Source organism: Primulina eburnea, chromosome 13 (genome assembly GCF_022965805.1).
Source record: "Primulina eburnea isolate SZY01 chromosome 13, ASM2296580v1, whole genome shotgun sequence".
Lineage (NCBI taxonomy): Eukaryota > Viridiplantae > Streptophyta > Magnoliopsida > Lamiales > Gesneriaceae > Primulina > Primulina eburnea.
Genome location: NC_133113.1, coordinates 31,448,557 through 31,463,752, shown reverse-complemented (window position 1 = coordinate 31,463,752; position 15,196 = coordinate 31,448,557). Strand labels below are relative to the sequence as shown.

Sequence of the window (15,196 nt, the reverse complement as noted above, 5' to 3'; positions counted from 1 at the left end):
TGTTGTCCAAACCTGATATTTACCAGCGGCTGGTTGGATGACTCATCTATCTCACGATTACGAGGCCCGACATTTCTTATATTGTACAAGTCCTTAGTCAGTTTATGCATGCACCGAAGCAATCTCATGTGGATGCTGCATTGCGCGTGTTACGATATTTGAAGTCTGCACCAGGCTTGGGGATATTACTATCTTCCAGTAGCATTTCGTCTCTTCAAGCCTATTGTGATTCTGACTGGGCTGCTTGCCCAATGACTCGTCGCTCAGTCACGGGCTATTGCATAAAATTGGGAAGTTCTTTGATCTCTTGGAAGTCTAAGAAGCAAAGCATTGTGTCACGCTCATTGGCTGAAGCCGAATATCGTGCCATGGCGAGCACCACGTGCGAGGTTACTTGGATCCTTGGGTTACTTCATGATATGGCACTACAAGAAAAACGACTTTCCGCAGCACGTCATCAACAGCGTGTATTAAAAGCACGCTGCGAATACTATTTTTCACGGCGTGCACCCACCTGTGCGCCGTTAATAGTGTTGCACTTGATACTATTAACGGCGTGCATTAAACGAACGCTGCGGATAGTACTATCGGCGGCGTGCATATAAAGCCCGCTGCGGATAGTAACTTGATACTATTAACAGCGTGCATTAAAAGCACGCTGCGGTTATTACTATGGACGGCGTGCATTAAACGCACGCTGCGGATAGTGATATTTGCAGCATGCCTTTTTGTGTGCTGTTAATAAATTATATAAACGACAGCACACAATAAATGCACGCCGTTAATAATATTATTAACGACGTGCAAGTTTATGTGTGCTGTTAAAAATAAATCGTATTCAGACATTAATGGTGTACATTAATCGCACGACGTTAATAGTATTATTTACGGCGTGCATATTATTAGCACGCTGCCAAAAATGAGTTCGAATTTCGATTTAAGGCCACATTTAGCGACGGTTATCTAAAACCGTCGCCGATGCTGCGGAAAAATTGCACGTTTAGCGACGGTTATCGCAAACCGTCGCCGATGCAGTGGAAAATGAATTGCTTCAAGGCCACATTTAGCGACGGCTAACTACAACCGTTGCCGATGTAAATCGGCGACGGTTTATAGTTAACCGTCGCTAATAGACACAAATCGGCGACTATTTACATACAAACCGTCGCAACAAAGCGCAAATTATCTATTTAAACCCGATCTCCGTTCCATTGTCTTCCACATCACTTAACACTTAAAATTTTTCTCATGTTATATACTTTAATTTCGACTTAGTTATTTGTTTTTATTTGAATTTTTGGTTAATTTTTTAATTGAATTTTTTATTAAAATATAATAAATTATAAAAGTAATTTTTTTTAAATTTACGCAAAATTTAGCGACGGCTTTTGGAACCGTCGCGAAAGTTTTAACCGTCACATTATTTTAAGACCGTCGCTATAGTAGCGACGGTGTTTAATTTCGGAACCGTCGCTGATTTGCGACGGGTTTATCGAAAACCGTCGCTAGAATTTTGTTTTTTTATGACTATTAATGGCTTACACATGCACGTTGCGGAAAGTTGTATTAACAGCGTACATATGCACGCCGTTGATAATAGTATCAACAGCGTGCAATGCACGCCGCGGATAATCCTGAACTTTTAACGGCTTGGAACTTTGCAGCGTGCAATGCGCGCTGCGGAAAGCTTATATGCGCGCTGCGGAAAGCCGTTTTTGTTGTAGTGTGGGGTGACATTGCTTACCCATCCAATGTTGTTCTGTGTTAATCAGGCCGTGTTACATATTGCTGCCAATCCATTGTATCACGAGCACACCAAACACATCGAAATTGATTGTCATTTGATCCGAGAGAAAATCAAGAATGGCTTGATTCCTACTGCACATATATCTACCACGAAGCAGCTTGCGGATGTCTTTACTAAAGGATTGGGTCGCGGCCAACATTCATATTTACTGTCCAAGATTGGTGTCTTGAACCTACACCAATCTTGAGAGAGAGTGTTGGTAGATAAATATGTAGACACGATTTTAACTAAGAAAAAACACAACACACGCTTTTTAGTTCCTCCCTGTATATATATGTGTGTTCAACTTTGTACGGGACATTTTAATTTTCAGAAGCTCAGAAATAATATTCTTTAAACTTCCGCACAATTCTATTCTCCTTTAACAATAACTCCGCATTCGCCCAAGCTTTATCAGCCGTCTCGAAGTTGAAAGAGCTCTCGAGTTCCAGACCTAAACAAAAAAAAAACTAGTATATAAGATTTTCCTCATGATCTTACATTATAATTGGCAAATTGACTTCTTGAATAATGAATATCTCAATCATTCTTTCTTTCTCCAACAAAATTCCGAATAAAGAAATTACAAAATTATTTGTTAATTGCGAATTTTATTATAATTTGAAGTTTTAAGCATGTTCTAGAGTTGAATCAGGTAAACCCACCCTACAAAAACAAGCTAGCTGGAACCGTTTAGTTTGGTTGAGGGCAGGTCATTAAGCCACCAAATCAAAATTTTAACTTGTGTGTGTGCAGTATTCATTTTTAGGAAACAAATTAAATAAAAATATATTTGTTATTATTATTTAGTTGTTTATTTATTTTTTAAGTTTATCCAGTTATATGGCATTCAGGCGTGACTTTGCTAGTGGTCAGTGGACCCGAAATATGAATCGAAGAGCACAAAGCAACTCACCACCAATCAGATTCTACATCCCAATTGGCCCGTCCATTTTTAGACAAATCCACCTGCAAAAGGAACTATCATCAATTTTAATAATACATTAATATATTGTCGAACATTATTAAAAAAATACAATATATATATAACTTGTGAGACCGTCTCACGGATCTTAATCCGTGAGACGGATCAACCTTACCGATATTCACAATAAAAAATAATATTCTTAACATAAAAAAGTAATATTTTTTTATGGATGATCCAACTAATAGATCTATCTCACAAATACGACTCGTGAGACCGTTTCACATAAATTTTTGTTATATATATACTGTTATCTGTGCGATTCGTTGTTTGTAATTTCGTTCGAAGGGTATGAGGCATGAACCCTGTGCCTCATGACCAATGTATGATGAATATGAGATACGGTTTATTTTTTTGTTAGTTACAACTTTTGCCCACAATAATTAATTAACCATTCAACGAACTCAATTATTAAGCTTGATTTTTCATATCTTTCTTACATGTTAGCAATTGCCCAGTTGTTAATTAGTTGTTGTAACCACTATACCTCAAAAAAAATAAAAAAAAAATTAAAAGTATCACGACAACAAGATATTGCATGGCAATTTGTTGTACAGAGTTTTATATTATTTACCAATGATGATCAAATTTGTCCCTTTCCTAGCTTTCTATGAATGGGGAATTTCATATTTAATATTTGGGATCTCGGAAGTTTAGACTCACTCAACAAAAAAATATACATTGAGATTTATTTCAAATTCGACATAATCGGGAAGGGTTTGCTTTTAACATGGATGGATTCGAATTCAATTTTCATATTGTCGAGAGATGTTTATATCAATACATCACGAGAATAGACGTTACATTTATAGTGTTCACATATTGTAGCGATGATGTCCTCCCTTGTATTCCTCTTTTGGGTGTTCGGCAGCCAAATTATTCCAAACAAAAATTTTTGTCTCTCATGTAATTAATTCTTGACAAGGATTAATTTCTAATCTTCAGATGTAACTATTGTACAACTGAGATTCATTTGTCTCATAATATTAATATACTTTGCGTGTGCGAATGCAACAAAACATCAATATTATGGCAACTAAGGCTATTTTTGCATGACAACTGTACTTTGGATATTATATTAGATTTGTGGTTATTATAAACTAATGGCATGCAATTATCTTTCGTTTTTAAAAAGGTTTCTACACCTGTTAAAAAGTTTATTTGACTCATACAAAAAGATAAATCGTGAGATATGTATGAGTAGGCAATTACTCGAGGAAAATAACAGCAGACACTGATCTCCAGAGTATACCTCACAATATTTCAATGAAAAATACATTTTATAACTCACGTCATTTCAAATCTTATCAACGGCTATATCGCCAGGAGACTAATGAAATGCTATTGTCAATTCTATGAGAGGGGGTTTCTTATTAATTCGAATAAAATACATAATAGTAATAATAATAATAATAATAATATTAAGAAAACAAATCTAGCAAGTTGCTTGCAATATGGTGTGACACATGGACAGATGATGTAACTACATAAAGAAAATTTTCCTTGAAAAAGTCAGAGCTAGCATCCGAGTGAAAGAGTGACGCTCATGTGAGATCGTCTCACGGATTATAATCTGTGAGACTGGGTCAACCATACTCATATTCACAATAAAAAGTAATACTCTTAGCATAAAAAGTAATACTTTTTCATGGGTGACCCAAATAAGAGATCCGTCTCACAAATACGACCCGTGAGACCGTCTCACACAAGTTTTTGCCCGAGTGAAATTATAAGCCAGATAACCATCACACCAACAATTAATTTAAATAAATGCAATTAAATATTGTCTAGTAGTAGGAGAAAACGCACCGATTTTATGCAAAGCATAGCAAGAGAGAAAAATATTAATTTCACCGGTGATTTTTATTAATCTTGTATAAAATTATAAGTTAATTGAGGAATCCAATCAATAATTGGCTATATATATTAGTTGAGAACTTTATTTTTACCTGTTTAAATCATTTGAGTCAAACTAATTATCCTTATGCATTTAAGAGAAATTAATTCATAGCTTTCATTATGAGTCGTACGTTTACTATAAAATAAGTATATTCGCAAAACAAATGCAATAGAATTCGAGGGATGATACAAAAAACTCTTATCAACATCTTCATAAGTCGATTTTGTGAGACATATGTTTAACTCGATATATGTCTCACAAAATCGATGTATGAAGATAGTTGTTCAATAATTCTCATGTATATATTCAAAAAAATTAAGAGTGTTAGTGAAATTTAAAAAATACTAATTCGGAATCCCAAAAAAATAATAGTAATAATTATTTTTAGAAGGAAGAAAACCAGAAATCAGTAATAAATAAACAAATAGTGATAGGTGTGCAGAATACCTTTTATTTCGTCTTTTAGAAGCAACCTTTCTTGTTGGGCATGTCACCCTTCGGCTTCCACAGTTCCACGCCTCCTTTTATGTGCCAAAACTTTTTTTATAAAAGAAATAATAATTTGTGACCCACAACACATCAATTAAATCATTAAACTTCCCATGAAATATGCCATAGAAATTACAATTTACACTTTCTTTTTCCTCTATTCAAGTCCACAGAAAAAGTTTGATTTACTCTTTCGGCCGATGAAATTTGACTTTTCAAAAATTTGATTTCTTTTTAGAAATTGTGTGTGTGTGTGTGTGAAATTTATCATAAATGGTGATGCTCTTTTTCTTCTAAGCAAAAACTTGTGTGAGACGATCTCACGGGTCGTATTTTGTGAGACATATCTCTTATTTCGGCTATTAATGAAAAAATATTAATTTTTTATGCTAAGTATATTATTTTTTATTGTGAATATCGATAAAGTTGATCCATCTCACAGATAAAAATTCGTGAGACCGGCTCACAAGAAACATACTCTTTATTCTTTACACATGAGAAATCAAGGAAAATATAGAAATTAAAATCCAAATATGCAATGAATCAATGGAACAAGTCTTCGTATATTTTCCAATATTAATATCCATAAACACCTCAGTATTCCCATAAATACCCTTGATTGTAACACTGATCTTTTTTTAATGTCCACTGATTAAACAAATGATCATTACACCAGCTCATCCTTCCTTCTTGCCAATAATTTTTCATACAATATACCACATACCTAAACACACACACAGACACAGAGAGAATTGTTTCATGTACACGACATATGTATATATATATATATAATCATCAGAAAGCAAAACAGTTGTAATAATATTATAAGACATGGATAAGTTCCACTATTCCGTGTCTTTCTTCCTTGTTCTTCATGTAATATGTGTAGGATTTGCTGCTGCAGGCTTCAACGTATCCACTATCCCATTCCAGAAAGGCTTCACGAATTTATTTGGTGAATCGAATATCGTACGCTCCGCCGATGATCGGTCTGTTCAACTTCAGCTCAACCAATTCACAGGCATGTATAAATGATCTTTTCTTTTTCAATATTTTCGTGAGCCAGGAGGAATCCTTCCTGCTGGCTTTTTCAGTTTAACATATGCGTTTTACACTCAGCCTGCATAATGATCAGACGGTGATTATGATAAGCATATACATACATACACATGTGTTGTGTATAAATACGAACGTTACACAAATCTTTTATTTTTTTGGGATAAATTAAACTGATTTTATGTGATGATTAAGGTATTTAATCAGCTTTGATTTTATTAATTTACTTGTATGCAGGCTCAGGATTTAAATCCTCCGACCTCTACAACCATGGTTTCTTTAGCGCGAAAATCAAACTCCCGTCCGATTATACCGCAGGAATCGTGGTCGCGTTCTATGTAGGTAGAAATATATAAAATCTATACTTTTAAATGAAAAATCTGTACTTAAATTTGGATTCTAACTTTCCAGACGACTAATGGAGATATATTTCGAAAGACGCACGATGAATTGGACTTCGAGTTCTTGGGGAATATCAAAGGAAAAGCGTGGAGGTTTCAGACAAATATGTATGGAAACGGAAGCACAGATAGAGGAAGAGAAGAGAGATACTACCTTTGGTTCGATCCTTCCAAAGAATTCCATCGTTACAGCATACTATGGACCACACACAAAATTATGTAAGTTTTTTATTTAATTTTATATCTTATTTTCCCGACTTTGTCAAACATATACATCTCCTTCTTGCATAGGACTGCCTCCTTCAACATGTAAAATTGTCAGTTTGCTTCCTTGTATAAAATTTGACCAATTCAACATTTATACACACTCATTTTTTTTTTAAAGAAACATGTCTATTGTGAGACGGTCTCACAAATATTTGTATGTGAGGCTTGTCAATCCTACCGATATTCACAATAAAAAATAATACTCTTAGCATAAAAAGTAATATTTTTTCATTGATGACTCAAATAAGAGATTCGTCTCACAAAATACGACTAATGAGACCGTTACACAAGTTTTTGTATGTTAAAAAATATATTTAAAATGAATTTGGATATAATGGATGCTCACATGCAAAGGGATAACGTTGATGTCATTAATCAGCCTAAAAGGTGATTTTTATGTACCATGTTTTTATGGCGATAAAGGAAAACGTATGTCGCTGCATGTCTTAGCGTAATTAGCTGGTAATTATAAGGTCCCATCACCATATATAGTTTAGCCACATGTTCTATATTTCATTGTTTATTAAATAATTTATTGGATTAACTTCATATTATTAGATTAAAGAAAAATAATATGTCGAGGATACATATTATTTACTTATATATTTGGAATATAAAATCTCGTTTATACTCTATAATTATTTATATTTGATCACAGGATTGATCATTGATATACGAATAAAAGTTAGTAAATATAATTAATTATCCACATGCATATAATAATATAAAAATAAAATAATAATTTTTCCAACCTATCCGATATTCTTGGCTTTTTACCAAAAGTTTTATAAAGATAAAATAATCCAGCTATAGTGTTATAATTAGAGTCAAAAGTTGTTCTCTACATAAACCACGCGCAAAATCATATGATGTTTTTGGTCCGGATATAAAAGTAAGTATATATTCAATTATAAAATTTTATGTATAGAATATTGAGTAGGTCTTTTGTGATACGGTCTCACGAATCTTTATATGTGAGACGGGTCAACCCTAACGATATTCACAATAAAAAGTAATACACTTAGCATAAACATTAATACTTTTTCATGTATGACTAAAATTAAATAAGAGATTCAGTCTCACAAAATACGACCAGTGAGACTGTCTCACACACGTTTTTGCCTAGTATATTTTATAAGATTAATCCGTTCTATTTTTCCTCAAGATTTTTTAGTTACATATAAATTATTATAAGTCACATTTCAAATAAATGTTCAACCTCGACTATTTCAATTTCTGTAGATTTTATATAGACAATGTCCCTATCCGCGAAATGATACGCAACGAGGCCATGGGAGATGATTTCCCGTCGAAGCCTATGGGATTATATGCAACCATTTGGGATGGCTCCGAGTGGGCTACTTCCGGTGGCAAGTACAGAGCTAATTACAAGTATGCACCGTTCGTGGCGGAATTCACCGACCTCGTTCTACATGGATGCACGTCGGATCCACTTGAAGAGGTGATCGACACCGGATGTGCCGAAAAAGATAGCCAACTTGATACAGCTGATTTTGCAAATATAACCCCGAAACAGAGGTTGGCCATGAAAAGATTTAGGAGTAAGTATGTGTATTACTCGTACTGTTATGACATCGTGAGGTATGCCGTGCCACCGCCGGAATGTGATGTTGATCCGGTGGAGAGGCGGCGGTACAAGGACAATGGACGGTTGAGGTTCGACAAGTTTCATAGACGGAGTTACAAGAGAAGAGGGGAGATTGTGAAAGCAAAGCGTTAGGATCAAAATGAAGATGATGAAGACTGAAATTCATGCACCAAATTTCATGTGTATAGTGGTATATATACTTTATTTTAGCATTTTTTAATTTTCTTGGGTCTTTTTCTTTATTTTAATTTTATGTTTTGGACAAAAAATTACACGTGGGAGCACTAGATTGGAGAGAATATTCTTTTCTTGTAAAATAAAATAAATTGTTCAAGGATTTGAATGTGAAATAAATTTGTGTGCTATTTACGAAAAAGTTTAAAATATGGTTTGAAGATGAATGTATCTGTGATGAATTTGAATTTTTAGTTGGAGCACGGAGTCGGATCTTCCTACTAAATAAGTTGATTATTAAGCGAGTTCAGATTGACATGATTTAATTACTAAAACACGCGCAATGACTAATATATATATATCTGTTAAAAAGTTAAAAAAGACAAAGCGCGTAACAATTATTAATCCAACTCAACTTACTTATTTTAAGATGAGTCGACCCGTTGATAACTCATGGTTAATGAATTGGGCGGACGAACGAGCTTAGCCCATGTTAACATATGCATGCATATACTAAAACTTAGTTTAATTATTACAATTCGATCAAACTAATCACTTTGCAACGGCGATTAGACTTGTTACCATGAAATAGAGAGGGAAGAAATGAAGAGCCAGTTGGGGTGTGTAACAAGTATGTGGTTAACAAGAAGAACAGATATTGTAACCCGATAGATTCGAAAGTTCCGTGGTTGGTGCGTAGGTCTCTCTCAAATAAAAAAATATCCAAAATTGCAAATCACGCGCTTGCTTGTTCAGCCAATAACCTTGAACGATTTCAAGTTTTGGAAGCTATTTCATTGTGGTCTCTCACCTGTAAACTTTTATCTTAAGCCCTCAGATACCCATGGGACAGATTCTTGAGAAATTCCAAGGTAAATTTTCATCGATTCTTGAATTTCCCTTTTGAAATTACTGGGAATATGCATGGTATGATATACCTGTTTCTATTTTGTTGCGTGGTTGAAGTTTAATTAAGGAAATCCATCTCCACCCCCCGAGTTTTGAGTTTATTGATACATATTCTTGATGGGATTTTACTTTTTCGATCTAGGAGCTCTCGAATCCAATTCGATGCTTTTTGTCTCGATTAATTATGTTCCAAATTTCGAACCAAATTACATCATGTTGCCATCATCGAATTCTTGGGAAGTTGAATCTGAAGCTGATTGTTACTTACGTTGACTTATACATTGAAACAAATTCAGTGATGCCATCACCTAATCTTTGTAGCTCGTTTGTAGAGAGTCTTGTTAAAATACAAGTCCCGTACGGATTTTGGAAGGCCAGATGGAAACTTCTTGTAATATTAAGCATCACGTTCTCGTAGTTATGCCAAGCAGCAATCGTAGTTGTTCTAACAAAAAGATTATCTATTATGCCAATGCAGGGGAGGATTGGAAAGAAAGGCAGATTCGAGGGATAACTGACAGAGTTTTTGATCGTGTGAAGCATCATGATACTGACAGGACCAGTCTAACGTTTGAGGAGCTTTATATTGCTGTGTTACTCGTATACAAGTGAGAGGCTTCATCTGCGCATGATGTCCTATCCATATACTTTGACATAGTAATTTGGTTAATTTCTCCATTTTCCAAGTTTTTTAGATTTATTCTGATATTGTTTCCATCTTTGCAGTGACATTAATAAGCGGTTGCCTGGTCCACATTTCGACCCCCCAACAGAGGAACAAGTAAAAAGTCTGATGCTGGTGAGTTATAGTTTTCCATTTTCACACACATTCACCGGTAATCTTCCATTCGTGTTCCTTCACGCCACCCCGTGGTTGTTCAGTCCATGACAACCGTTCCAAGTTCCCATTACATTTCTATTGAAATGATATTTTTTGTAACGTATAGGAGAGTGATATCAATCTTGATGGTGAACTCGACCGGGCAGAATTCGTTAATTTCATCCTGCACGTAACAAGAGATACATTCGTGACAGTGAGCCGGGGATTGATCATTACTTTGGTTGCAGCTCCAACTTTGGCTTTGTTAACTAAAAGGACAACAGAGAATGTCCCCAGAGTCGGCAAGGTGGTGCAGAAAATACCCAACTCTGTCTACGCATCACTTGTGACAGTTGTGCTTGTTGCATTACAACAAACTGCAGAGAAGGTGTAATGGGTCACCTCCTCTCGAACTTGTTACGAGTATCAATACTCATAAACTAGTACAGAATCTCAAAAAGATAAAATGCTTGAATCTAGCAATTTGGTATGGTCTTCCTGTTATATGTCCAGAAGTCTATAATAACTTCCAAGCGAAAGCACTCTTTATCAGAAAATATGTGAACTCAGCTTACTGATAAGTTGTATATTGAAATTGCGGATATGGCTATGTAAATAAATTTCAATACCTTCGTCTCTGAGCACTTCATTTTTTGTTAAGTGAAACGGAACAGGAGAGGCGAACTAGGGGCCGTACAGGCGGCACAACCCAAGTCGCTCGAAAGTTGCTCGCACATGGTTCCATAATGCTTGATCAAGCTACTGAATTAGTTGTTCAAATCGAGCTCAAGAACATATACCCAAAGTTCAGTTGAGCTGTTTGAACTTCGAGCCAGATTCATTATGCACTTTGGACATTTTTCCAATCGTTAATCTTATATAGTATCTGTATGAATAAAATTGAGTGCAAGCAACTCAATACGCAGTCAAGTCTTTTGAACATTTCAGATTCAACTTGACTCATATCCATTCTTAAAGTTCATGGTTTGTGTAGCAACGGGTTAGTTCAAGGAGATACCCGTGAACTCTACTTTCTTTGAAAAGAAGCTAGGAAAAAAAATCATTCAGGAGGTTCACGATGGGTTGTTGAATCTGTCTCGGTTTCATGATAAAAGATGCCACTTTACTTCGTTATACCATTTGAAACTTTTGGGCACATATCAAGGAGTAGTTATTGCCTAATTCTCTTGCCGTTTATGCTTGCTAAACTGCCGCATAAAATTTCGTAAATATTACAATTCCACACACAATGAAAATACAAGGGCCCAGGTAGCGACCTCCTTAGCGCCAAATTTGGCGCAGAGGAGAGCTCTGCGTCAATTTGGCGCAGAGCTCTTTAATTTTTTTTATTTTTTTTTTGTTTTTATTTATTATAAATATTTATATTAAAAATTATAAATATTATTTAAATAGTAATTTAATATTAATATATTATTTTAATAATTAGATATAATGATTTATAAATAATAATTAAGGAATAATTTGATTTAATAAATAATAAGAAAAAATTAAATAAATAAATAAAAAATAAGGAATAATTTGATTTAATGATTTTTTTAATGTTTTTTAATTAATATAAATATGTATTAAATATTTTTAATAATAATATTATATAAATGAAGAGTAAAATTAAATCGTGTTGATATAAAACATAATTCATAATAAAAATTCAAACACAAAAAAATTAATTATAATTATAATACTAATATTAATATTAATTATAATTATATTGTTAAATTTGTAAATAAATAGTAAACAAAAAGAATATTTTAGGAATATACTTTTGAGCAAAACAATTAGGTACCTTGAATATGCGAGCTTCATTCAAATCAACTATAAGCAAATCGTTTAGAGAAAGTGTCACAAGAGTTGCACAGTAATTCGAGTAGAACACAAAACTAACAATATACAAAATATTTGAGCACCCTTGTCACCCTTATGATCACTGCTCATGTATCCAGAGCACTCGTGAGTCGTAACAGAGAGAGGGACGTAAATGGCGTTGATGACAGATATATTTTGGGAGCAGCCACTCATGAACTGGTTATACAGGTACTTATGACACCAGTCGCCGCAGGCAGATAGGGACAGGGTTAATGATATCAAGATGAACCCAGCTTTTGCAGCCTAGCTTTGGCAGTATCCAATTGTGCTGCTCAAATAATAAGACAATAGAAACACTTCACATGCAAAAGACATGATATTGACACGATCAAGATTACACTTACTTTGTTCAAATGTCATTGCTTTTTGAATGGTGGTTCGAAAAAATATACTCCCATTTTTCTGATACACAGCCTGTATGAAGAAACAAAATTATAGTATAAAACTACAGTTTCTTGGAATATTGTACGGGTAACATGTATTTACTGGGAAACTAGAACTAATGTGAAACTCAAAGTCCAGCTGCTAAAGCCATCAATGGAAAAAGTCATGGTTGTCAAAATGGTACTAGAAAGCAAACAAAGTTTTAAATACTGACATATTGTCCCACAACTGTGTACAACAAGTCTAGCTACTCAGAACAAATAAACCTCAGATTTATCAAATTAAAACAAATAGTTTGTCCCTTCCTCTTGTGGTATCGAAATAATATGACATATAATTGACTACTTCAAGAAAGCACACTGCATGCAATTATTCTCCCTCTCCTACCACTTTATGATTTTGTTTAGGGCACTCCGCTAGTAAACTTACATAAAGCACTAAAAGTGACATGGGGATTAACTAAGGTTACAAAAATCTTTTGGAAGATTATGAAAATTAGGCTCGTGAAACGGGATTTAAGAATCAGGTTCAGAACTTGGATTTATAGCGGATAAATAACATGAAAGCGTGTTCATAGAACTACTCAACAGGCAGAGCCAAACACGAGGATAACCAAATTTCAAGTTCATTGGTCAATATGTATGCAATTAGGCATCCAAAAATCTATGCGAGGCTAGTTAGAAACAACAATAACATTTACTTTCGAGGATTTTCCCAACGTTTAAGATCATATGCAGCAGTCCAAAACAGCAAGCGCATTGCCCATTCTAAGCTTGGATTACATTTCATCCATGTTGCAACCTTTCCTACATATTCAATTAAAACAGTTTTCTTAAAGCCTCGATAATAAGTTAAGAATTTCTAGGGATTGAAACATCTTGGTCAACCAGATATGATCCAAGAAGTCATAGAAGCACAAACCATAACTAGTATTCAAAATATGGCTGCAAAAATGTTTCGAATTGGGTCTCATTCTCACACAAGTCCAGGCTATAATCACCAAAATTATATGAAATAATACTTTCTATTTTCTTGGATATGAATGAATGTCAACAACATCTATCTCTTAGGAGGCCTTTGAATCTACAAACTAGTTCCATCTTTGGCTGCTTCACTGCCACAGCACAACTGAATCTCATGAAACAAAACAGCTATTGACTGTGTTAAATAATTAAGCTATTGAAAAAGAGTACCCATTCAAAAATAACAGCCCAACATTATTGCACGAAGATAAAGATCAAATTGTAATATTTAAATCAAATCACAACACATTGTTACGCATCAATACAAAGATCAATTGAGTTAAACGACTTGCTTCATAAGAAATCATACCCGCGAGGAAGAAAGGTTATTTAGCTCAGCTAAAGCAACTTCATGACTTCTAACCTCTGAGTACGAACACTATTAGCCATTAATATTTCATTGACACCGACCCCGGACACACAGGAAACACTCCAAAGCAGGATTGACCAGAATTTAGCGGCAAGACTTATTTTTTTTAGAAAATATTGAAAAATGAAAATTATTTCATTTGTGAGTTAATCATCTCTCACACACTCTCTCAGCCCATCTCGGCCGAAGAGTTGGACAAGTTGCAGAAGTGAGAAAAAAATAGAAACAAAAAAGGGTAATTCATACAGCCAATCTCAGCACCCTCACCACCAAAAACCAAAGGAAAACAAAAATTGACTCAGTCACACCACAGCCATCTAAAATAGCAATAATCTTAAGTAGAAAAGACACACTTTCACGCGTCAGGGATGAAAATGGGAGTAATTGATTGAAATACCTGCTTAAGAAGATTCGTGTGGGAGGATGAATTTGGAGATAGTGGAGTCGACATGACGAAAGGCCTTTTGCGGTTGGAACCGTGATTCCCTCGATTAATAGGATTCACACACTAATTAAACATACGTTTTTTTTAGCATAAATAGCTATTTTTTAATCCATATTATTAAATATCGTTTGATGTGTGATATGAGACAAATAATACGAAAATAATTAATAATTTTAATAATAAAATATATAAATCAGTATATGACACACGATATTTTTTTTCATAACACAACTACCAAAAAAATGATATTTTGCAATAAAAATAATATTTTAATACATAAAATTTATACTTTATATGAGTCGAGTCATATAGGTCGACATTTGTTTTTGAAATTTGACACGTAACAAATTTGATACGTAAAATAAATTTATATTAATTTATTGTAAAATTTGTAATGTGAAATATATAAACACATACACAATAATAATTGCCTCGGGACAATAACTTTATATATTACATCAATATATTTCCTTTTGACATAATAATTGTCATACTTGTATGCAGCATCACATTAACATGAAAGTGTAAAATTTTATTTCATTCTTCATTTATAACTTTTCATTTCATCTAACCATAAAAAAATATTATATAACTGTTACATGAAAGATCGTGGCCAACATTTGTAAGGATTAAATAATTATTTAATAAAAAATTTAATGATATATTATTTGAATATTTCCATATTTAGCATGAGA

The 15,196-nt window shown here is 34.0% G+C and overlaps 2 protein-coding genes across 2 annotated transcripts; both read left to right on the top strand.

Annotated features, from left to right (window-relative positions):
* Window positions 1-5,826: 5,826 nt before the first annotated feature.
* Window positions 5,827-8,957, top strand: LOC140809795 (probable xyloglucan endotransglucosylase/hydrolase protein 30). The gene is made up of 4 exons (XM_073167527.1): window positions 5,827-6,181; window positions 6,454-6,554; window positions 6,628-6,836; window positions 8,127-8,957. Exons 1-4 carry the CDS (start codon window positions 5,992-5,994, stop codon window positions 8,623-8,625), a joined length of 999 nt encoding a protein of 332 aa, XP_073023628.1. The 5' UTR covers window positions 5,827-5,991; the 3' UTR covers window positions 8,626-8,957.
* Window positions 8,958-9,286: 329 nt separating this feature from the next.
* Window positions 9,287-11,024, top strand: LOC140809321 (uncharacterized). Its single transcript, XM_073166910.1, has 4 exons — window positions 9,287-9,539; window positions 10,055-10,184; window positions 10,303-10,375; window positions 10,524-11,024. The coding sequence occupies exons 1-4, from the start codon at window positions 9,512-9,514 to the stop codon at window positions 10,788-10,790; spliced, it is 498 nt and encodes a 165-aa protein (XP_073023011.1). The 5' UTR covers window positions 9,287-9,511; the 3' UTR covers window positions 10,791-11,024.
* Window positions 11,025-15,196: the final 4,172 nt, after the last annotated feature.